Source organism: Zeugodacus cucurbitae, chromosome 3 (assembly GCF_028554725.1).
Source record: "Zeugodacus cucurbitae isolate PBARC_wt_2022May chromosome 3, idZeuCucr1.2, whole genome shotgun sequence".
NCBI lineage: Eukaryota > Metazoa > Arthropoda > Insecta > Diptera > Tephritidae > Zeugodacus > Zeugodacus cucurbitae.
Window position 1 is genome coordinate 76,169,498 of NC_071668.1, and position 21,915 is coordinate 76,191,412.

Below are 21,915 nucleotides of genomic sequence, written 5' to 3' on the forward strand. Positions count from 1 at the left end.
TAGTCCATATCAAAATAAGTATACTGAATATCGTAAAAATATAATAATATTAGCATAGACACGAACCTTGCGATATATGGCATTCAACAATACCGATTACGATATTCAACATTAAACGTAAAAGAGTTGTAAATTTAAATTTATTAATAAATAATTAAAAATGATAATAAAAATTAAATTTATTATCATTAGCGAGCACTCAATTTCACTTACAAATTGCTTCCACAATAAATAACTCGAAAACACCGAATGAAATAATCAATAAAATAATATGGCAATGCTGTTTGCGCCCGCGAACGGCCAGCTGTTTGACCGTGAAATACCAATAAAAATAAATAAAACACCACCTTTGGAAAAAGGCAACCAAAAGGACATTACACGTTACATTACATATGGAAAGGGTAGTTGAAATATTTCTAATAAAATTGGAAAGTGTGTATACAACAGCAACGTATCGCCCACCTGTTCTACTCATTAACAACTAACTTGTGAATTTTAAATTGTGAAATACGTAGCAGGCACTACGTTCACTTCGATTTTTCGACAGAAAAAAAAACGATAGTGAATATCCGGAAAATTGCCTTCAAAAGCAAAGGAAGATTCAATAAGTGCGCACGGCATCGAGTGAGCGTACGGCGATTGTAAGGGCGTTGGTGACCACGGTCACGGCACTGTTGTGGTCACAGCAACGTGTCGTTGTTGTTTATAATTTTCAAACAAATCAATTACCACCAAAAACAAGGCAACAACAGTGTGTGTGAGTATGCATTTGCAGTTTGGAACGCTACTAGAAAAGTGCTAGCGTTAAAAATATTTAAACTAAATTATTTAGCGAAAAAAATAATATATTTATTTTATTATTTGAAATTCAGTTGTTATAAAAGCAATCAAATAATTGAAAATGGATCACAGCCCGTCAAACGCTACGCTGCCTGGTAAACGCCAGCATCCGTCTACAATGCAGCGTAAGAAGTCCGGTCCGAAATTTGAGCTTTCCGAAGCGCAAAAAGCCGACATCAAGGAGGCCTTCGATTTATTCGATACAGAGTGTACCGGTTTTATCGAGGTCAAGGAGTTGAAGGTTGCAATTCGTGCGCTTGGCTTTGAGCCGAAGAAGGAGGAAATCAAACGTATGATTGCCGAAATCGATAAAGACGGCACAGGACGCATATCATTCAATGACTTTCTACAGCTGATGACCATGAAAATGGCGGAGAAGGACACCAAAGAGGAAATACTGAAAGCGTTCCGTTTGTTCGATGACGACGATACTGGCTCGATTTCGTTTAAAAATCTGAAACGTGTTGCACGTGAATTGGGTGAAACGCTGACCGATGAGGAGTTGCGCGAAATGATTGATGAAGCTGATTTGGATCATGATGGTGTGGTGAATCAGGATGAGTTTTTGCGCATCATGAAAAAGACAAGTCTATATTAGTTGTATGTTTGTGGTTGTAGCGTGGCACCAAAGTGGTGCTATGCGTTGATTATAATGGTCATAATGACTGGGCGGAAGGGTTCTTATTCTATTTTTTAATCGTTTGCTTTAAATATTTATTAGTTCTCCAATATTATGTGGTTTATTTGCCACACAGCTAAACGTCTAGTTATCATAATTTAATTCTAACTTATATTGAAACAAACTTGCTGCTTATACTTACACATAATAATAAAATAACTTATAAATACCTCTGCTGGACTTACATATGTATACAAGAATATTACGAAATACTTATTTGTGCTTATTGTTTTGTTAAATTAATTTATTTTGTCTATTTAAATATAATATATGAATACCTGCATATTGCAGTAAAATGAGAAGTTTTCGGTGTATATTTAATTTAAATCTTTTTAAGCGCGATCCAGTGTGTTGAAGCTTGTGTTAAATTGCATTTACTTAAATGGTTAATAATACTGAAAAATAATTGTTCAACGAAGCTGCATTTAATTTAGAACTTTCGTTATGTGTTAAGAGTGTCCTCCGCCACAAAAAAAAATTAAAATAAAATAGAAAAAAAAAATTAAAACAAAATAAAATTAAAAAAAAAAATTAAAATAAAATAAAAAAAATAATAATTAAAGTAGAACAAATAAAAAATACCGCCATTAGAACGCGCTCGTAACTGAATTGAATGTTCAATTATGTACTAAAATGCAGTGCTTTTCTTTTGCTTTAAAAATGTTTGTGAAACGCTGTGTTTATTGTAAGCTTTTGTAAGATTCAAAAAATGCACTAATTATTTTTTTATTCATGCATATGAAATGCGCAATTGTTCATTTCTATGTAAATATTTTTTGTTGTAAATTGCTTTCTGCCAGTATTTATTATTTAATAACGTAGAAACATACATATTTCTATGCACTTTTACAAAACAGCAACGCTGATGTGTGTTTAGCATATTAAATGGTGATTTAAGATGTACAAAACATGAATAAAAGAAACACAAAAATGTTTTAAAGTTGGTGTTTTTATTTATTTAGTATTAGTACTTTATTTAGTAAACACTTTTTTGCAGAATTCTTATAAAAATTTTTCGTATAATTTAAGGATTTATAAGTTAAAAATTTTTCGTTTCATTTAGCATCTATTACGATCTACTTCGAAACTTCTATACTAAACCTTCAGAGTCAGCGCTACAACAAACATACATTTTGTTTCCAAATTGAGCTTGACTGAAAATCATGCACTTTATTGCCTAAGTGTTTCATGCACTTTATTCCAAATTAAATTCCACAATGTTGTATTCTACGTATCAGGTAATTCAGCATCCAGTTTTGGTAGTCTTATGCGCTTATCACTTACACTTACACTAACATCAGATTCTTTCACTTTACCAGTCACTTGTGTGCTGTGAAACAAATAAAAAATTATTAAAGTTTTCACACTACTCCACTGCATATGTTATTTTCACTTACATCGCCTTTAGTACTTCTATTTTGGGTATATTTTTGGTATATGCTTTTATGCCTGCCGCCTCTAATTCGGCTAGTTCTTTTGGATGCAAATGCTTTTTGTGATAACGACAGCTTGAGCCGGTCGAAAATGTTTTATCGCAGAAATCGCAGGAGTATGGCTTCAGACCCGTGTGTGTAATGAGGTGACTTTTCAGATTCTTTGTACGTTTAAATCTGCGTCCACAATAGTCACATTTGTAGGGCATTTCAGTCGAGTGCACTTTCATGTGCAATTTGAGCGCTTTGGATGTCGTCAGCTCTACGCCACATTCGCCACAAACATGTTTGTCACCATGGATTTCTGCGTGCCGCTGTGTATATATGTAATAATGTGAAAATATACAAATCAAAATAATTATGTTCAGTACCTGTAAATAGAATTTACGCGCAAAGCATTTGCCACAATCTTTGCACTCGAATGCGCCACGGCCCGTGTGCACGGCCATATGTTCGAGTAACTTCTCTTTGGTACGCACACTTTCACCACACTCTTCACAAATGAACGAGCCTTCACCTTTGTGCTCGGCTTTGATGTGATTTTCGGCATCTTTGGCTCTTTTGAATTTCCGTTCACAATGTTGGCAGGGATAAATCGTCGGTGCATGCATTTTTCGAATGTGTCGTTGCAACTCCTTTTTATATTTGAAGTAACATGCGCAGCTCGTGCATTGATGCGGTGTCTCTGTGCCGTGTTTAATCTTCATATGGCACACATAATTTCTGTACTGCACAAAGCGCTGATTGCAGCTTTCGCAAACGTAACTTCCACCGTCTTTATCATTATCACTAACAGATTTGCTGCTCAACTTCACTTGAGTATTTGCGCTTTGCACTTTGATCGATTTTGTTTCTTCAGCTCCATCTTCAGAGTCGGAAGTAAATGTCTGGCTGTTACTTGCACTGTTATCACTATCTTCACTCAGCTCTTGCATACTTCTTGTAGCATTATGTGCGAAGGGCTCTGGAAATTCTAATTTAATTTCAGCTTCGAGATTTCGTACTGTCGTCTGCAACTCTTCCATATCTTCAGCTTTAATAGTTAACACTGGATCATCCATTACAAATATTTGTTCGATGGCAGTGGGTGTTGTAGTACGTACTGTTTCAGGCAAATGCTGTTGCACGTAAGGTTCCAATTTGATTATGCCGTATTTCTCATAAATTGCTTTTACATCAGTTTCGGGTGAGTAAGTTGAGTGCAACAAATCTTGGTACATTGCTTGCACCTTTATAACATGCTCCGCGTAATTTCTCATGTAATTAATGAATGTATAACATTCTGCACACAATAATACTGGAAGCCCATCGCATGGTTGTATCTAAGTAAGTAATATACATATAAGTGCCTGTTTTATGTTAATTTAAAGCTAAACTCTTTACTTGTATTTGAAAGCATTTATTTATGGTTGAGACAAGCTGTTGCTGCGAATATCGTGTTTGGGATTCCTTCATGAATATATCAAAATATTGGCCATCACATTTTGCACAGAGACGGCACCAACGCTGCCATTCCTTTTTGCCTGTAACGTCGTTGTACTCAGTGCTATGTTGTGTAGACATCATTTTTAAAGCGCCAAAAACTTTATTTTATTATTTTGCTTTAGAATTACAATTATTTATTTATTTTACATTTGCCGGAATACAACACCACTTTGTTATGGAATAACAAATCTAATTAGTAGTCAAAATAAACTAGTATAAATAATGCTAGCTACACACGCGTGATATATTCGACTGATGTGTATTTGTAGTTTTTAACTGGTAATATTACTCATATTTATTTAATATGAACGTAAATTTCATTAATATTTTCGAAAGCATTATTTATTGTGTAAGAACCACAATTTTTACTGAAAAAATAACAATTATTTATTATTGCACGAGCAATCAATAGTTTGTAGCCAGTATAATGCAAAACTCACCCTTATAGAGTTGCATTTGTTTTGCCAGTATGGTGAATTTCATAAATGCAATTTAAAAGCTTTCACTATAAAATTAAAGAAAACACACTATTTTAATTGTTTTTAATTCACATTTTTTTTATTCAAACATATTTAAATTTAAATTTATTTTATATCTATGAAATAACTTATTTATAATTCATTAAATAAAATAATTTAATTTAAAATTAAAAAATAAACCATTGTATTATTATAAATTTTTTAATCTTGCATATGTCTTTCCATTGTTAATTTGATGTAAATTCATAGGCAGGCTTGTGAAATGTGATATGTTAATCAGTTTAAGGCAATTTTGTGACTGGTATAAAAGTCTCGTAAGATTGAAATGTGCATCAAATTTAATAATTTCAATAGGATAACATAGAACGTAAATAATTTCATTTTCGTAAATAAAAAGTTTGATTTTATAGATACAACAATTTATTTCATTCAGTAATGCTAAAAAATTATTTTGTTTATACTCGATTCCTTTACAATGTATTATAGTCGAAACATAAACAGATTGATAGTTAATATTTTCAAAGTTCAATATTTTAGGAAAATATTCTTCTCCTTTGTAATAAATGTTTCAGTGTTAAAAGCATGCGGAAACCCATCTTTATACTTATATAAAAAATTTGAAAAACAAAAAGAACTTTTCATACCCGCTGTATAAGCAGGATTTACTCGAGATGTTATATTGTTAAAATATATGTTTGCATCTTTATGTTTTGCCTCGGCATTGCCCAGACAAACTTGAGAGGACCACATTTCTCAATTGCGTGTGGGAAGTGCACCAAAAAATGATGCTTAGGTTTCAAATTACCGTAAAGTAGAATATATAATTGATGATGTGCTTTAATTAAATTTTTTAACTTATCTAGATCGAAATTAGAAAAACTAGAATCAAATAATAAATCTACTATTTCTATTAGCAACACCAACAGTTTCCAATGCTTCACGTCTGGTGAAATTAAATCTCCTATCATGAGTGAAAGAAAATTTGTAAAGCATAAAATTAGCATTATTAGCACATCAACACTTTTAAATAACTGAAAACATCTGAAACATTTATACATTATTACAATCGAAAAATTTACAAAATTTAATTTTTTTCATTCATATGTGTTAACAATGAAGTAAGATTTTTACTTTTTAAATCAAATTTTGAATATAATTCATAAAAATACTTTTGGATAAATATCCATGGCATTTCGCAGATCTTAGGATATTTAAGATTAAACACGTGAAAGATTTTAAAGCATATATCCAAACTTTCAATAAAAGAATTTAGTTTGTACAAAGTTTTGTCAAAGTAAATGTAACAGGTTTTCAGATCGTCCTCAGAGTCTCCTACCACAATTATAAATGGCTGTACAGTCAATTGATTATAAAAATATTTACCGATAATTTCTTTTATTCGTATTGAGTAATCGCTAATTGTTGTTTAGTGCAATACGAAGCTTCCATTAGCATCTTTAATGGTGGCTTTCTTTTTTTATTTCCATCTACACTAAATCTTGCTGAAGGCAGCAGAACTGAATTGAGAAGAATTGTAAAAATGTAGTCTTGAAAATCTAAAAAAAAAAAATTATTTAGTGTTATTTTATTAATTTAACAACAACTTACCAATTTTTTTCGTCGTTTTTGCTTGGTTCAAAAGATCTATTGATTGCTGATTCCGTATGTTGGCATAGTAGTAGTTCACAATCTTGGTTTTAAAATTATCCCACTTTGTTTTTAAAAGATCTTTTGCTGGATAAATCAAATTGAAATCTAGATTAATCTAAAAAAATATAAAAACTTTTATATCCTTGAATTTTGTGTTACAGTTCTTTTTAAATACCAGAAATGGTGCTCTGGAGTCTTTTAAAATTAGCCACTCTTGCAAAAAATCAGAATTCGAAAGCTTTGCCAAATCCTTTTTCCGAAATGTAAATGTTTATTGCCATTTGTCAATAACCTCATCCCAGTTATTGAAATCTTTTTGAAGCGAAGTTTTTAAACATAACGACAGCGTTTCGTCAACTTCAACATTTTCGTCTACTAATGGATCACGTACTCTTTCTAATCTTTGTCTTTAAATTAAAATATTTGGAATAGAGCTTGCCTGATGGGTTTATTTTTTCTTTGACGAGGAATGTAGTAATAATTCTGAAAGAAATCAGTTTACAATATGTTCTTTTAAAAATATCGTTTTTAATAATACCTGGCACTCTTTTTCATTGGGAAATAAACCAATTATTTCTTCCACAATACTAGCAAAGTGTTCTGGTCTAAGCTTTGTCTTTGTTAACATGACATCTTCTAAAATTATTTTAATGAGGGCATCGCGTTGCTTATTCGTAAAACATGCCCATTCCTCATAATATTGAATAAGTTGTTTTCCGGCTGAGTTATCGTTTAAAAATGTTGAAAGAAGCTGCAATGAAATTTATCATAAAATTTAATAGAAAACCTTTTACTGTATATTCTTACCTGTGATCCAAATGCGTTTCTTATTGAATTATTTGAAGAACAAGGTGAATCTTTCTGACGGGTTTTTTCTAGCCAACCAACAACTTTTGAAGTCTGGCTCAACGTTTCGTCTTCTATTCCAAACTGAAAAAATAAGTTTGCTAAATTATAAACGTAGTAATATTCAAATGGTAATTGTATCTATGTACGTGCTTAACGTCGCAAATAAGCTTCAAAATTAATATTATATTTACCTTTGACTTGCGCCAGAAAAATAACTTTTCTCTAAACTCTGCTCGAAGACCAATATTTTTTACTGCTTCCGCAATGTCTTCTTTCGACAAATATTTTAAGCTTCGAAAAGTTATTCCAGCATCTAAGGAACATTAATAATAATGCATAAGTGTTAATATTGCCAAAGAACTTTTAAGTACTTTTTAGGCAAAGAAAAAGTGTTTCCAGATCAAACTCCTTTAGCAGATTAAGGAGATCCGTATCTTCCTCACTATCTTCACTCAGCTCTTGCATACTTCTTGTAGTATTATTTGCGAAGGGCTCTGGAAATTCTATTTTAATTTCAGTTTCTAGATTTCGTACTGTCGTCTGCCACTCTTCCATGTCTTCAGCTTTAATAGTTAACACTGGATCGTCCTTTACAAATATTTGTTCGATGGCAGTGGGTGTTGTAGTACGTACTGTTTCAGGCAAATGCTGTTGCACGTAAGGTTCGAATTTGAGTATGCCATATTTCTCATAAATTGCTTTTACATCAGTTTCGGGTGAGTAAGTTGAGTGTAACAAATCTTGGTACATTGCTTGCACCTTTATAACATGCTCCGTATAACTTCTCATGTAATTAATGAATGTATAACATTCTGCACATAATAACACTGGAAGCCCATCGCATGGTTGTATCTAAGTAAGTAATATACATATAAGTGCCTGTTTTATGTTAATTTAAAGCTAAACTCTTTACTTGTATTTGAAAGCATTTATTTATGGTTGAGACAAGCTGTTGCTGCGAATATCGCGTTTGCGATTCCTTTACGAATATATCAAAATATTGACCATCACATTTAGCGCAGAGGCGGCACCAACGCTGCCATTTCTTTCTGGTTGTATTGTCGGTGTACTCAGTGCTATGTTGTGTAGACATCATTTTTAAAGCGCCAAAAACTTAATTTTATTATTTTGCTTTAGAGTTACAATTATTTATTTATTTATCTTTGCCGAAATACAACATCATTATATTATGGAATAACAAATCAAATTAGTAGTCAAAATAAACTAGTATAAATAATGCTAGCTACATACGTATGATATGATTCGGCGGATTTGTTTTCTTAGCTTTTCAACATTACACATATTTATACGAAAATTATAAAATTATTAATTTTTGTGTACGAACCACAAGTTTTATTGAAACAATAACAATTATTTATTATTGAACGAGCAATCAATACGTTTGTAGCCAGTATAATACGAAACTCACCCTTATAGAGTTGCATTTGGTTTGCTATGGTGGTGAATTTCTTTGACAGTAGCATATGACAATATAAAATTCTGCTGCTATTTGGAAAGAATATGTCTAATCATTACGAAAACTTGACTTTACGGTGAATCCGGCATAACGGTTTTGAACACTATTTGTTATTTTGAAAAAAATACTTCTTTCTACAAATTATTATTAATTATTAAGAGCCACTGCCCGATGGGCTCATGGCAGCTTAAATATCCTGTCGAATCCAAATTGTCAAAGGTGTATGGAAGAAAGTGAGATTGAGACATCGAGACACTTTTTTCTACATTGTCCAGCTTTCATTACAATGCGGAGAATCCGTTGAACTATACCGATTACAAATTAGTTGCCTGCACAAATTCGTGAAAGGCTCAAAGCGACTTGTCGTAACTTGAGTGTCTTGGACATCCATTTTAAGGATTTTGCGGCATTATAAAGGGCTGGTTTTAGCTATCCTGGGCACACCTAACCTAACTTAACCTTGAAAAATAATTTAAGAATAAGATGCATGAGATTAATGAAACTGATGCACTGATGTTATTCGGTTTTATACGAAACATATCGGAGATGTGTTAAAAAAAGAACGGTATTTTTCTAAATTTGAAAAATATTTAAAAGCTCTTGACATCTCTCAGCCGGACAATCAAAATCTTCACCGAATTTTTTTCTCTCTCCAACGTATGACGGTTGTTATGTCAGTGTCATGAAAAAACCTCAAGATATAGGACATACCGCTCGTTCTTATCTCATCATCATTTCTCTGAAGAATTTTTTTTCCAAAATTTCTATAAAATATCAAACAACTTTAATATACAGGGTGTTTTGAAATTTCTTTTATTTATTTCTTCAAACAAAAATCATTACAGATGCTAATACAATTCGTCGCTTTAAACGCTAGATCGCTATCAAAAGCTGAAATTTTATAATTAAAAAATTCTAATTAAAACTAATTATCAAAAAAACATACAAACATATAGAGCCATATGCGAATCATATTTCAGTAATAATTTAACTGTATGTAATTAAAAAAAAATTATATTTAATGAACAGGAAACACAGAAAATTGTCTTATACTTAACAGAATCCATGATTTTTACTAAAAAATAAAATAGTAAACGCTTAACTAAAATACCATAAAAATACTTAAAAATTACGCAAAACATGGAAATGAACGTTTGAGAAATGTACTCGAAAATTACAATAACAAAAATCGTATAAAATTGTTAAGTTAAGATCATAAGAAAGTTTACTTAAGTTAGCTGTTAAGTCCAACTATAAAAATAACACAAACAAAAATCAACTTAATCAACCTAAGCAAATGTTTCAACACGTCGTATTTCTCTGTACTTCGTATGTACATATACATATATGTAGATCACTTCGGCACGCGAATTGCATAAGTTCGCAGTCTGCGCTCCTCCCTTTACACATTTCGCGTGTACTTCGTTGTTTGTCGGTTGCTCCTCTTTCCTCTTTTAGGCGTACTCTCTTCCCTGCCATTCGTTTCCATTTCACACAAATGGTCCAGCAAAGTAGATTTTTCGCTTGCTCGGCAGCGGCTTGGTGCTCAAACCCGAACCCTCGATGAATTTCTCAAAGTTAGCTAAATTCTTCTTTATCTTCTTAGCCTTGGCATGATGATGCGCGATTGCCGGTGAGAGCGCAACTAGCGGCGAACTTTCGCCGAACATCGGGAAGTTCACCGCCTCACAGATGGCGGCATTCAAAGCGCTGACACTTTCAATTTTCATATTCTCCGCACGTTGTGTTGAGAGCTTGATACTTGACGGCAGTGGTTTCGTCGTATCCACGACACTTATCTCACTCTTCTCCTCGGCGCTCTCATTATCCTGCTCACTGTTGTCGGCCATCATTTCGTCCGGTTTATCGCTTGCGAGTGAGAATTCCTCATCCAAGTTGTATTCGTCGGCTGCTGTCGCCAAACTTTCACCATCTTCGTGTATGCCGGCGAGCATAGTGCCGTTGTTGAGCGAGTCGCTTACCTTGTGTAATTCGGGCTGTTGCATGGAGGTCTTGCCATACTCGGCATCCAAATTGTACCAATCGAACTCAGCTTGCATTGGCATATTCGGCGGTGTGTTGACGCCCAGCTGCAGTGGCGATTTGCTGGCGGTGACCGGCTTTGTGGGTGTGGCGAAGGTCAGACGTGCTGTGGGGGTTGTCGGTGAACTTGGTAAGCTCATGCGCTTATTGATTTCGGCGAGTATGTTCGGCATATGTTTGCGTTTGTATTGCAGTGGACTGGGTGTGTGTAGGTGCAGTTTGAGCGCACTGGTATCCGGACGATTCGGCGATTTTAACGGTGTGTTCAGGTAGTCTGCGGTGGGTTTAGCAATTGTTTTAGGTGTGCCCTCCATACTGTTATTGGCGCTGATGCAGGTGATCTGTTGCTTCGTGGCTGAGGCCGTATTTAATATGGTCGCATTGCGCGCATTTTGCAACTTCATGTTGGGTGTCTCCACTTTGGGTGACATTACCAGGTAATCACTTGACGGCAAGTTCCGTTTTAGAGTCGGCTGTTGTTTTGGCATTTTTGCCTGTTTCGGCGCTATAATGGCCGCCACGTTGGGTAGCTTTGGTACATCGGCGAAAATCTCTTCGATTTCATCAGTCTTTTGTGAGACAGCGAATGTCTCATCAGAGGCAACTGTCGATACTTCGACGTCTAGTTCGGAGATGGGCGCTTCCAGCGCAGAGTTCGACTCTAAATCGGCTTCCGACTCGGGCACCTTATGCACATCGGCGACAATCTGCACACTCGTTATGCCCATATTCACCTCCGAAATGGAACAGTAATCAGGCTCAACTACGGTGTGCCCCTCCTGATGCAGATGCTCGTCGGGCAATTCATCGAGCTGTTGTAGTGACTTTTTAAACTTCAGCAGATTCGCTGGTTTCGGTGGCAATGCTGGCGGTGTTTTTAGTACTTTTGCATCTACGACTGCTGTAGTGCTTGGTACATTATTCGCGGCCGATTTGGTAGCTGATTCCATGTCGACATAGAGGTTTGAGGAATTATGCTCGGATCCAATCGGTTCGTATTCGTTGCTATAAATACTCTCGTAGTTTAGCGTTTCGAGGCGTTCGTGTTCGCTTACTTCGGCAAGCATGCCGCCACGCGCGATTGTGCCGGCTGCGGCGGCGGCTGCTTTCGCTGTTGCTGCCTGCTGCGCAGCTTGTGGATAGTAACTCATTGGATGATATTGCGCTAGGCTTGAGATCATTGCTTCGCTGGTATCTTGCGTGTCCTGTGTGGTGTCGTCGTCATTGACATCTTCGTCCTCCTCATCATGCTCATCGTTGCGTGGCACATGCACCATGCTGTTCTTCGTTGAGAAATGTACACGCTTCCGTGTCAAGGTGCCATTACGAGAGGGCTGGCCATCACTGGAACGGCTATTGCTACGTGAACTGCGTCGTCCGCTCAGCGAGCTGCGACGTGGCAAGTTGGCGTTAGAGGTGGCATTGCTATAGCTCACCTGGAGACTCTGTACTACATTAACAGTCGTTTGGTTATTCCGCACAGCTACAGGCTCCTCCATGGACTGTTGCAACAGTATCTGATTAACACACTCGAGCACCGGATTGACCGCGCCATTGGCATATGATTTGGCGACGACTGTTGTGGTTGTGATTTCCTCCTGATCGGAGGCACTAGCATACCAATCGTCGGTGGAGGTCTCGTAGACTTGTTTCGGCGAAGCCTCAGAAAACTCGGTAGAGCGTCGCATCACAATCTTAATACTGCGTCCACCAAGTTCTTCCGGTTCTTCGAAGTCAATCTCATCATCCTGTGTGGGTGAAAATATGCCGTCGTCCTCTTCAATCTGTGGTGTCGTTGCTTTGGCGCTAAGTTTGCTGCAACTACTGTTGCTGCTCTTACTGCTAACACTGCTCTTGCAGCTCAGACGCGATGCCGGTCGCACCGTGCCCTCTATACCACTCTGCTCGGATTCTCGTTCACTTTCGCCCTTGACGCCATGCATGCGTTCGATGGTGCGCGAATACATGTTGAGCTTTTCATAGCTGGTTTGCGAGTCATCGCGACTGATTGTGCTCGTGTTCTCCTCCGAATTGTTGTCCAACGACGGATCGTCGATGTTCATTGCACGCGAGCGCATATAATCGCGAAAAGTGCCGGAGGTGCGTTTGCTGGTGTAGCGTACACTGCGCCGGGCTCCGTAAAACGACGATGAGACTGTATCATCACTCGATGAGCCGTGCTCAGTGGTGTGGTCAACTGGCGGGAGAGAGACGAACATTTAACGCTTTAGCAAAATTAAATTTTCAATATATACTCACCACTTTTTCTTGTACCATCCTTCGAGGTATTCTGTGTCCAGCCCTCATTTAAATCAATGTCATAGAATTGCTTCTTACAATTAATGCATTGCAAAGCTTCGAGTACCAAACAGTCTTCCAGCAATTGTGGGTCGCTAAACGCCGCAGGAGACGCAGTACGACGCTCCAGCACAGCTTCCTTAGTTTTTTTAGTTTTTCCGATACGCTCTCCTTCCACCTCACCCTCTATTTCTGGTTCGCCGTCCTCAACCACACCTTCGTCTCGTGCATTCTCCGCTGCGGTGTATTTCGACAGCCGCTTACGCAATGCACGGTTCTGTTGCACCAAACGACAGATTTCCACATCTTTCTCGAAGAGCCGATGGTTAACGGCTTTCATATCCTTTTTCAGTTTCGACTCGAAACACAGCAGCGACTTCGCAACACAGGCGAGCTCTTCGCCGCGACGTCGCTTCTCCTTGGCCAGTTCGCGTTGCAACAGCTTCGTCTGCTGTTCATAATGTGAGATCATTGCGATGAGCTTGCGTCGTTGCGCGCGCTCCGGTGTCAACTGTAGCTCTGTAACCGTGGCTGCATTCAACTCAGCCGTGGTTCCGACAGGTGACGATTTGCGACGTTCGCACAACGGTGCGCAATCGCCGGACGATGAGGCGGATGATGTACGTTGCAGGTCGATGGATTTCAGAGACATCGAAGTCGCCTTGGAGGAGAGTGTCGATGAGGCGGATGAGTTGTTCGACGAGGAGTAGTCGGAAACCTGCAAGAAATGAGCGGAAAGCGTTATTTATGTGAGTTTATAATATAATTGAGAAATTCTAACTTCTGAACTGTTTGACCCTGATACTCAGAGTTCATCCTAAGTTCAACAGTAACTTAACATTTTTATTGCTCAATTCATTATTATTAACATTTATTGATCACATAAAACCCGAAAACAACCCCGACTACCATCAACCCAGGTGCTTTTCCATAATCCTTTCAGATATTGCTCTCGGCAGCTAGCGTGAATTGGCACATATGCCGCGGCTACATGACACCGCTTATCAGCGCTAGTTGTGGGCAATACGTGTACCAAATTGTTTTTGTGCGCCCACGCCGCCCATTTTATCGGGAAAATCAGATTAATTCACACCGGAGGTGTAAGTGATTTATTTGTGGCGCATTTAAGTGTATTTGCTGTCACTCGTTAATGGTTGAGTGCTTGTTCCGAGTATCAATAGCGCTCTAAATATTTACAAGCATTTATATTTGTCCATGTTTAGTGGAAATATACTCTTGAGAAGACATTTGTTATTGCGGCCATATGTTGTCATTTATATTAATAGTTCTGTCACACAATCGGAGCATGTGAAATCTTATCGAACTGTGTACACTTTAGTAATATTGAAACTCCCACGTGAGAGAAAAAAATATTTTAATAATTAATAATTCAGTGTTGAGTACTATGACAAAGGTAAAGGATTTTATTTTTTTTTTTTCAGATAATTTTTCAGAGTGGTAGACGTTTTGTCCATATAAACCTTTTCCAGAATGAATATTCATCCAAACTTCGTCTTCTTACAAGATTCAAAAAGATTTAGCCGATGTTGTTTCAAATAAGTTTCAACAGTACTTTCCAGACACCTTTCTGATTTCAAGTAGACATTTTGTCTCTTTCAAAATAATTATAATGATAAAGAAACGATCTATAGATGTCAATACATGATGATGATGATTAAACTCTCTTCTTGATATCGTAGGAAATAGAACCTGAAGGGCTTAGATTCTCAACAGCCAAGTAAGAATTACCTAAAAAACATTGGAGACTCGTTTTAAGAATTTTCTGAATCTAACACACTACTTTTTGAAAGTTCAAAAAAATTTTAGTATGGAAACCAGCTTCATTTTCTAAAAATTGCATGGAACATTTGCGATATTTTATTGCTAATCACATAAGGCTGCGAACACAGTGAAATGCCAGAACTGTTCATTAAAAGTTTTTTTTTATTTTTTGTTACGTTGCACCAGTTTTCTTTATGACTCTTAGAGTATTAGCTTATTCAAAGTGTTTATTATCACCAAGGCCTTTTGAGAACTGCAATATTTCTTACTAATCTTATCGTAGAGAATATATATTCTTTTTTTAATGTATATTCTTTAATAATTCTCGGAATTTCAACTCGAGCATTTGAATAAACAATAAAAAGGTGTTTGTGAATATAATTTACTGATGGGGAATAACCCAAAGATATATAGACATAAATATATATAATAGTATTAGATCTTTGATGTTAAGCGGCAAATTGAAGGTCTTTCCAGCTGGAAGATGCCTTTGAAGGACTGATAAAATTTCAGACGAGCACTTTTAAGTTCAAATTATGTTTGGAATTTTGTAATTGTCTGCCGATGGTTGACCGCTGTTCTCAAAAACTTTTCTTTATCAATTTAGGTCCTGCAGTTATTTCAGATTCAGGTTCACAGGAATACAATTATTATGAATTTTAAGTGGATATATCGAGTTTGTGTGTTTTTGATATTTCAAATACAAATTCTTATTAGAAAAAGTCTCCAATAAAATTTTCTAAAACACTCGGATAGTTATCTGAGTAAGAACAATTGTTTATTGAGTTGTTCAATGATAGATGATCAATATGCTAAACTCTGGATTAGATAGTATCTTTGCAAGCTTTTTAAGTAGTTTTAAAGAGATATATTACCTCACAAATGGGATTTCATATATGTACGTGCAAAAAAGAGGACAGAGAATGTATCGTTATAAGAAATATCGGAAATTTATATGAGATCAACCGATATCGGATTTTTGTGATTTTCGTAGACTCTTTTTTTAGTACATAACAATGCTGTTACAAATAAATGTCTTGCCAAAAAATATCGTCTTCGAAATTGAAGATTATGTACCTATCATTAACATAAAAAAGTATGGTGCCAAGGTGTCTGGTCTTATACGAGGTGTGTTCAGAAAATAACGGGAATTTTTAAATTTTAAATTTTTTTATTGTTTTTTTTTTTTATGTTGATATACACATGAAAAAATGTTCAGCTGTTGCTTACTGTGTCTGTAGTAGCCGCTTAGATTAGACGTGTTTTCATGAGCTTGGCGATTTTCGTTTGTCAAAAGCTCACACTTCATAGCTTGTTCGAGGATTTTTGGACAAAAACAACTGTAGTTACTGTAACTATGCCCCGTATTCGCCAGAGATGGCTCCGTGTGCCTTTTTACTGTTTCCAATAATAAAGAGAATCTTAAAGGGTTGTCGTTTTACAAGCATACGATAAATTGATGAAAGATGCAAAATCTATTCCAAAAATCGAATTTGAGAAATGTTTCGACGATTTGAAAAAGCGCTGGCATAAGTGCATACTAACGAATGAGGAATATTTCGTAGGGGAGAATGTTAATGTAGACGAATGAATAAATAATAAGTATTAAACAAATTAAAAAAATTCCGATATTTTTTGAACACACTTCATATAAAATAGAACAGTCTGTTTTCTTTTGAATTTCATCATCACTTCAGCCTTAACTCTTATGCATTTCATTCAAAAACTCGACGTAAATATTTTTATTTTTATTGACACGCTTCCCTACTTTTCTAGCAACTAGACTGCCGTTATCACTAAAAGTAATTACTTGCTTTTTTCAACACTTTCTACACGGGAATACACTTCGCAGACAAGACGAGTGTCTTCAATTAGCCAAATAATTATTTAAGCAAAGCAATTAACTTTAATGTCTTCGAAAAAGCTTAGACACTTGTCACTTTCAACCAATTTTCACGCAAATTTACTCACATTCGCCAGCCAATGTAGTCTCATTTTTTGCTTTATTGTCTGCTAATATTATTAACCAAAAGATAATTAATAAAATGACTAAACGTCATAATATGATATGCTTATGCACTGCTGCTAAATGTAATATAAACAATAGACGCCGTTGAGGACAAGCGAAATACTGAAAGCGAGTGAAACCTTCAAAAGTGATATCACTCGCAGCGATCTGGGAATGCAGCGCCAGCAGGCGGTAAACGCTGCGACAAAATCTGATAACACACACAGATACAGACACCCTATATTATAAATGTTTGTATGTGTGTGTGTGCTTTCGCATTGAAATTGAAATATAAATCATTATCAACATACGCGGCTGACGGCTGATAAGCGCCCATGATAAGCGTACAAGCTACAAGGCACGACTAACGGGCATTGCGAAAGTTATTTGCTTTTGTTGTTGCTAGTACTTTTTTTAGTTTTAAGCGTAAAAAATTTTTATAATTTTTCACTGACGTCATGAATTTTATTTTTATTTTTTTAACTAAACTTAAAGAGCTTATAACGGTCAACCAAAGTCGAGCGTGACGTAGCAGTCAGCGCGTGTGCAGGCAGTTGGGGAGCCAGCTGCGAATAATTTAATGAATTCAATCAAATAATAAATAAGCGGTAATGAGTAATAACACCGTAAATGCGTTGCAGAAGCCACTACTGTGCGAAGGTGTCAACACACACACACTCATATTTGTGTTTATATTTTTGGCAAATATTTATGTGTGACAATTTGTTATTTATGTTGCTTGTATATTTTTGGCATTATCACCGTGAAGTCTGTATAATTTTGGCATTAACGCCACGCTAATGAAGTCATTATCGCTTGAATGTGAAAAATTTGTAAATATTTTGGATTTGAAAGCGAATTTTTGACCACCGAAGTTGTATGAAACGGCGTTATTTGCAAAAAAAAAAATTTAAAAAAATGCAAACAATTACGTTATTAGCCTGTAAGCTTTTGTTGAAATGCAATTAGTGTTAATGAAATATATTAATTATTGTTGTGTTTCATAAAAAAGCTTTTAAAGTAATTGAGAAGAAAATAATTTTTTAAATGTTTAAAAATGAACATGAAAGTTAATTAATAATTTTTAAATAACATTTGAATGGCCTAAATACAACAAAAAAACAAATTTTTTATAAAAAAAAATATTTTTGAAAATTACTTAAAAAAATGGAAAATTAATATTTTCAAAAAAATATTTTCATTTTTTTATTTTTCAATTTTAATAATTTCCAATTACCATTTTTTACAATTATTTTTCAATTAATTTTCAATAATTTCCGGTATTAAAATATAAAAATTTAAGTAATTTGAAATTTTAATAATTTCCAGTAAAAAAAATAACGAATTTCAAATATTTTTAAAATTAAATATTTTTTCCAATTACTTTAAATTTTAATAATTTTCAGTACAAAAAAAAAAATATTTTCATTAATTTAAAAAATTTAATAATTTCTAATAAAAAATATATATATTTTTAAAATTATTTTTGAATTTTAAAACATATTTTTTACTGAATTAAATTTTAATTTAATATTTTTAATTTTTTTTATATAATTTTTTTTAGTTGAATAATTTCCAATAAAAATATTTTTTTTTCAAATATTTTTAAATTTTAATTCACTAAAGAAAATTTAATAATTTCTGGTAAAAAAGTAAAAAATTTAAGTAATTTTAAAGTTTTGATAATTTCCAGTTTCAATTATTTTTAAAATTAAATATTTCCAACAAAATATATATATTTCCAATTATTTTAAATTTTAATAATCTGCAGTACAAAAAAAATATTTTCCTTAATTTCAAAATTTTAATAATTTCTAATAAAAAATAAATACTTTTTTCAATTCTTTTTAAATTTTAAAAATTATTTTTTAATGAATTTAATTTTAATTTAATATTTTTAATGTTTTTATATAATAATTTTATTTTTTTTAGTTTAATAATTTCCCCAAAAATTAAATTTTTTCAATTTAATTTTAATAATTTCCAATAAAAAACTATTTTTTTTTCAAACATTTTTAAATTTTAATTCATTAAAAAATATATTTTTACTTTTATTTTAATAATTTACAGTAAAAAGAAAACTATTTTCAATTAAGCTATATTTTATCAATTTCTTATAAAAATATATTTTTTAAATTCTTTTAAAGTTAATAATTTCTAGTAAAAAATATTGTATTTCTAGTAAAAATATAATTCCCAATAAAATATTGTTTTTTATTTAATTTTTCAATTTCATAATTTTCCAAAGAAAAAAATATTTTCAATAAAAGTCACATTTACTCACATTTTCATTTGCCGCCGCTATCACCGTCCCCGTCGTCGCCGCATTATCCGTCGCACTCTTGCCACCCCGTCCGCCAAACGACAAGCGCTTGTATAGACTATTCACCGGCGTTGTCGCCTGACCGCTGCCGCTGCCGCTACCACTACCGTTCGCATCGCTGTTGAATTCGCCCGAACTCGCGCCGCTCGACGGCGTCAACAGCAGATCTTGCTCGCATTCTGACAACTTCTGATAGTTCTGCAGCGTGGCGGGCGACTGTTCGTCTGGCGTATTCGCGAGCAAGTTCTTCGAGTACTTGATCGTCATATCCGCTTCCGCGCTAATGCGTGTCGCCGCCTGTGTTGTTGTTACTGTTGTTGCTTGCTTGCGTTGCGCGGTCACATTCACCGGCTCATAGAACTCACCATCACAATTGCTGCGATAGCTGCCCTGCAGGCAATTGAAAGTGGTGAGCAGACGCTCGGCGCTGAGACTATCACCGTCCTCGCCACCACCACCGATGCAACCAGGTGTCGCGGCGCGTTCGTTGGACGCTGCAGTGAAGAAGGTGCTGTTCGAGCCGCTCGAATTGTTGGAATTCTGAAAGTTCTTGTAGTTCTTTATGCTGTCGTAGCCGCTGAGCAATTCGTTTTTAATGAATTTTTCTATGAAATTCGTTGGCGATCGTATGCCCTGTTGCATGGAACTGAGCGAGGCGAAGAATTTGCTGCCGCTCTCCGTGTGCTGCGTTGCGGAACGCCGTTGCTTCTGATTGCTGCTGTTATTTGTCTGCTCGTTGCTGTTGTTGCTGCTTATGTTGTTGTCGCTGTTGTTGCGATTGCTGTTGTTGTTGCCGTACTCGTGCACTTGCTGTAATCCATAGATTTGCGAGGAGCCCAATAGGCCAAACATGCCGCTGGTCGCGAGTGGGTGAGCTCCAAAGCGTGTGTGTTGAGTTGGGTATTGTCTTTTTTAAATTTTTGTTGTTTTTGTTTTATTTTTCTCTTTGTTACTGCAGTTAATATAGTGCTTTGTATGTGTCCAAGTGTGATTTGGTAGAGTTTAGAAATACTGTTTACATGTTGTTTGGTTCAACTGAATGTTGTTAGATTGTCTGCAAGGAAAAAAATTAATTATTAATCAAATGTACATATTAGGGTTGCCACATCGGCGTAATATTGTCAAAAGCTAATGTTTAAGTAGTCAAATTATTGTAATATTTTTTTTATAAAAACATAATTTTTGCTGTATTTTTTTCAATAGGGTTGCCATATAAAGATTTATTTGATAATTTTTATTATAGATGTAAATTAGGGTTGCCAACCATATTTTTTTAATTTTTATTTATTTCTATTATTTATTATTAAATGTTTTAGGTTAAATTTGTAGTTTTCATAAAAAAATATTTTGACATTTTTGCAAAAAGAGTTGCCACCTAATTTTTAATAAAATAGATTTTTAAGTCTAGTTATCAAGTATACATGTTTATTTGTTAATATGAAACAAATTAAAAATTATTTTTTAAGAAAAATTAAATTATTGAATAGTGTTGCCAACTTTTATATACACGTCTTTTTAAATTTTGGGTAAATAATTCTGCTCTCAGCGAAATTAAGAGTATTAATATAGTATATACCAATAAAACTGTTATTATTTTTTACGGAGCTGCCAAATTTATTGATTTTCTAGATAGAGTTGCCAACTATTTGTTTTTCTATGCACTTTTTGTTTTTGTTTGAAGTATGTTTTAGCTAAATAATTCTTTTCTCAGCTAGTTAAAAAGTATTTATAAAATGTTTATACTACTAAAACCGCCGTTATTATTATTATTTGGGCAGGGTTGCCAACTATTTTTTATATATTTTTTTTTATTTATTTCTATTATTTATTGTTAAAATTAAATTTTCATAAAAACAAATTTTGACATTTACGTAAATAGAGTTGCCACTTAATTTCTAATAAATTTTTTTTGTTTTTAAGTGTAGTTGTTAAAAATTCATGTTTATTTGAAATTATTTAAACAATTTAAAATTTTGGTTTTAAGGAAAAATTAAATTATTAACCAGGGTTGCCAACTTTTGTATACACTTTTTTCGTTTTTTAGCATTTGTTGGCTAAATAATTCTGCTCTCAGCGAAATTAAGAGTATTACTATAGTCTATACCTATAAAACTGTTATTATTTTTTACAGAGTTTCCAAATTTTATTAATTTCCTTGATAGGGTTGCCAACTATTTGCTTTTCTATGAATTTTTTTTGGTTTGAAATATTTTTTAGCAAATAATCCTTTTCTCAGCTAGTTAAAGAATTTATAATGTATTTTGCTTTTTTTTGGCAGGGTTGCCAACTTTTTTTTTATTTTTTTTTTCAACAATATTAATAAACAAATTTGCATCCAATTTATGAGTTGTGTAATAATATCTATTTTAATACACAGGGTTGCAATTTTTTTATTAAAACAATTATTTTGCTTTCTATTATTAATAAGCTATGCTATTAAATATGACAGTTTATGTAAAAACCAATTATGCTGCAAAAAATTCAAAACAAAGTATTTATAAAACCGCAACAATAACAAGTTTGCATAGCATTCAAGTATTTTCATTTCCTATGCATCGGATAGCAATTA

General features: G+C 34.2%; 4 protein-coding genes across 7 annotated transcripts in view; 1 reads left to right on the top strand and 3 right to left on the bottom strand.

The window, feature by feature from the left end:
- Window positions 1-338: 338 nt before the first annotated feature.
- Window positions 339-1,821, top strand: LOC105212089 (uncharacterized). The gene is made up of 2 exons (XM_011183859.3): window positions 339-757; window positions 873-1,821. Exon 2 carries the CDS (start codon window positions 902-904, stop codon window positions 1,436-1,438), a length of 537 nt encoding a protein of 178 aa, XP_011182161.1. The 5' UTR covers window positions 339-757; window positions 873-901; the 3' UTR covers window positions 1,439-1,821.
- Window positions 1,822-2,070: 249 nt separating this feature from the next.
- On the bottom strand, window positions 2,071-4,670 carry LOC105212090 (zinc finger protein 124). The gene is made up of 4 exons (XM_054227877.1): window positions 4,336-4,670; window positions 3,324-4,274; window positions 2,917-3,266; window positions 2,071-2,849 (listed from the first exon to the last, which is right to left on the bottom strand). The coding sequence occupies exons 1-4, from the start codon at window positions 4,516-4,518 to the stop codon at window positions 2,747-2,749; spliced, it is 1,587 nt and encodes a 528-aa protein (XP_054083852.1). The 5' UTR covers window positions 4,519-4,670; the 3' UTR covers window positions 2,071-2,746.
- Window positions 4,671-5,740: 1,070 nt separating this feature from the next.
- Window positions 5,741-8,731, bottom strand: LOC128920505 (uncharacterized). Its single transcript, XM_054227880.1, has 8 exons — window positions 8,329-8,731; window positions 7,787-8,267; window positions 7,607-7,728; window positions 7,374-7,496; window positions 7,105-7,317; window positions 6,742-7,049; window positions 6,525-6,681; window positions 5,741-6,472 (listed from the first exon to the last, which is right to left on the bottom strand). The coding sequence occupies exons 1-6, from the start codon at window positions 8,509-8,511 to the stop codon at window positions 6,981-6,983; spliced, it is 1,191 nt and encodes a 396-aa protein (XP_054083855.1). The 5' UTR covers window positions 8,512-8,731; the 3' UTR covers window positions 5,741-6,472; window positions 6,525-6,681; window positions 6,742-6,980.
- Window positions 8,732-9,682: 951 nt separating this feature from the next.
- Window positions 9,683-21,915, bottom strand: part of LOC105212091 (uncharacterized) — a 91,862-nt gene continuing 79,629 nt past the window's right edge. For 3 of the 4 annotated variants that reach the window (XM_011183862.3, XM_054227873.1, XM_029040092.2), the window contains 3 exons: window positions 19,308-20,400; window positions 13,195-13,951; window positions 9,683-13,132 (listed from right to left, as the gene is read on the bottom strand). In XM_011183862.3, coding sequence (XP_011182164.1) covers window positions 10,383-13,132; window positions 13,195-13,951; window positions 19,308-20,198 — 4,398 coding nt within the window. In that variant the 5' untranslated portion in view covers window positions 20,199-20,400 and the 3' untranslated portion in view covers window positions 9,683-10,382. Of the gene's footprint in view, window positions 13,133-13,194; window positions 13,952-16,986; window positions 17,149-19,307; window positions 20,401-21,915 lie in introns of those variants that run through there. The other variant, XM_011183864.3, reaches the window with a different exon arrangement.

What these genes read in the sequence shown, in the direction of transcription:
- LOC105212090 (XM_054227877.1), bottom strand. Translation starts at nt 4,518, where the DNA reads ATGATGTCTACACAACATAGCACTGAGTACAACGACGTTACAGGCAAA. An exon ending in CGCGTAAATTCTATTTACAG is followed by an intron (nt 3,267 to 3,323) that starts GTACTGAACATA and finishes ATATATACACAG; the next exon opens with CGGCACGCAGAAATCCATGG. An exon ending in ATAGAAGTACTAAAGGCGAT is followed by an intron (nt 2,850 to 2,916) that starts GTAAGTGAAAAT and finishes TTTGTTTCACAG; the next exon opens with CACACAAGTGACTGGTAAAG.
- LOC105212089 (XM_011183859.3), top strand. Translation starts at nt 902, where the DNA reads ATGGATCACAGCCCGTCAAACGCTACGCTGCCTGGTAAACGCCAGCAT.
- LOC128920505 (XM_054227880.1), bottom strand. Translation starts at nt 8,511, where the DNA reads ATGATGTCTACACAACATAGCACTGAGTACACCGACAATACAACCAGA. An exon ending in ATAAATGCTTTCAAATACAA is followed by an intron (nt 8,268 to 8,328) that starts GTAAAGAGTTTA and finishes TTACTTACTTAG; the next exon opens with ATACAACCATGCGATGGGCT. An exon ending in ACTTTTTCTTTGCCTAAAAA is followed by an intron (nt 7,729 to 7,786) that starts GTACTTAAAAGT and finishes AATGTTCCTTAG; the next exon opens with ATGCTGGAATAACTTTTCGA.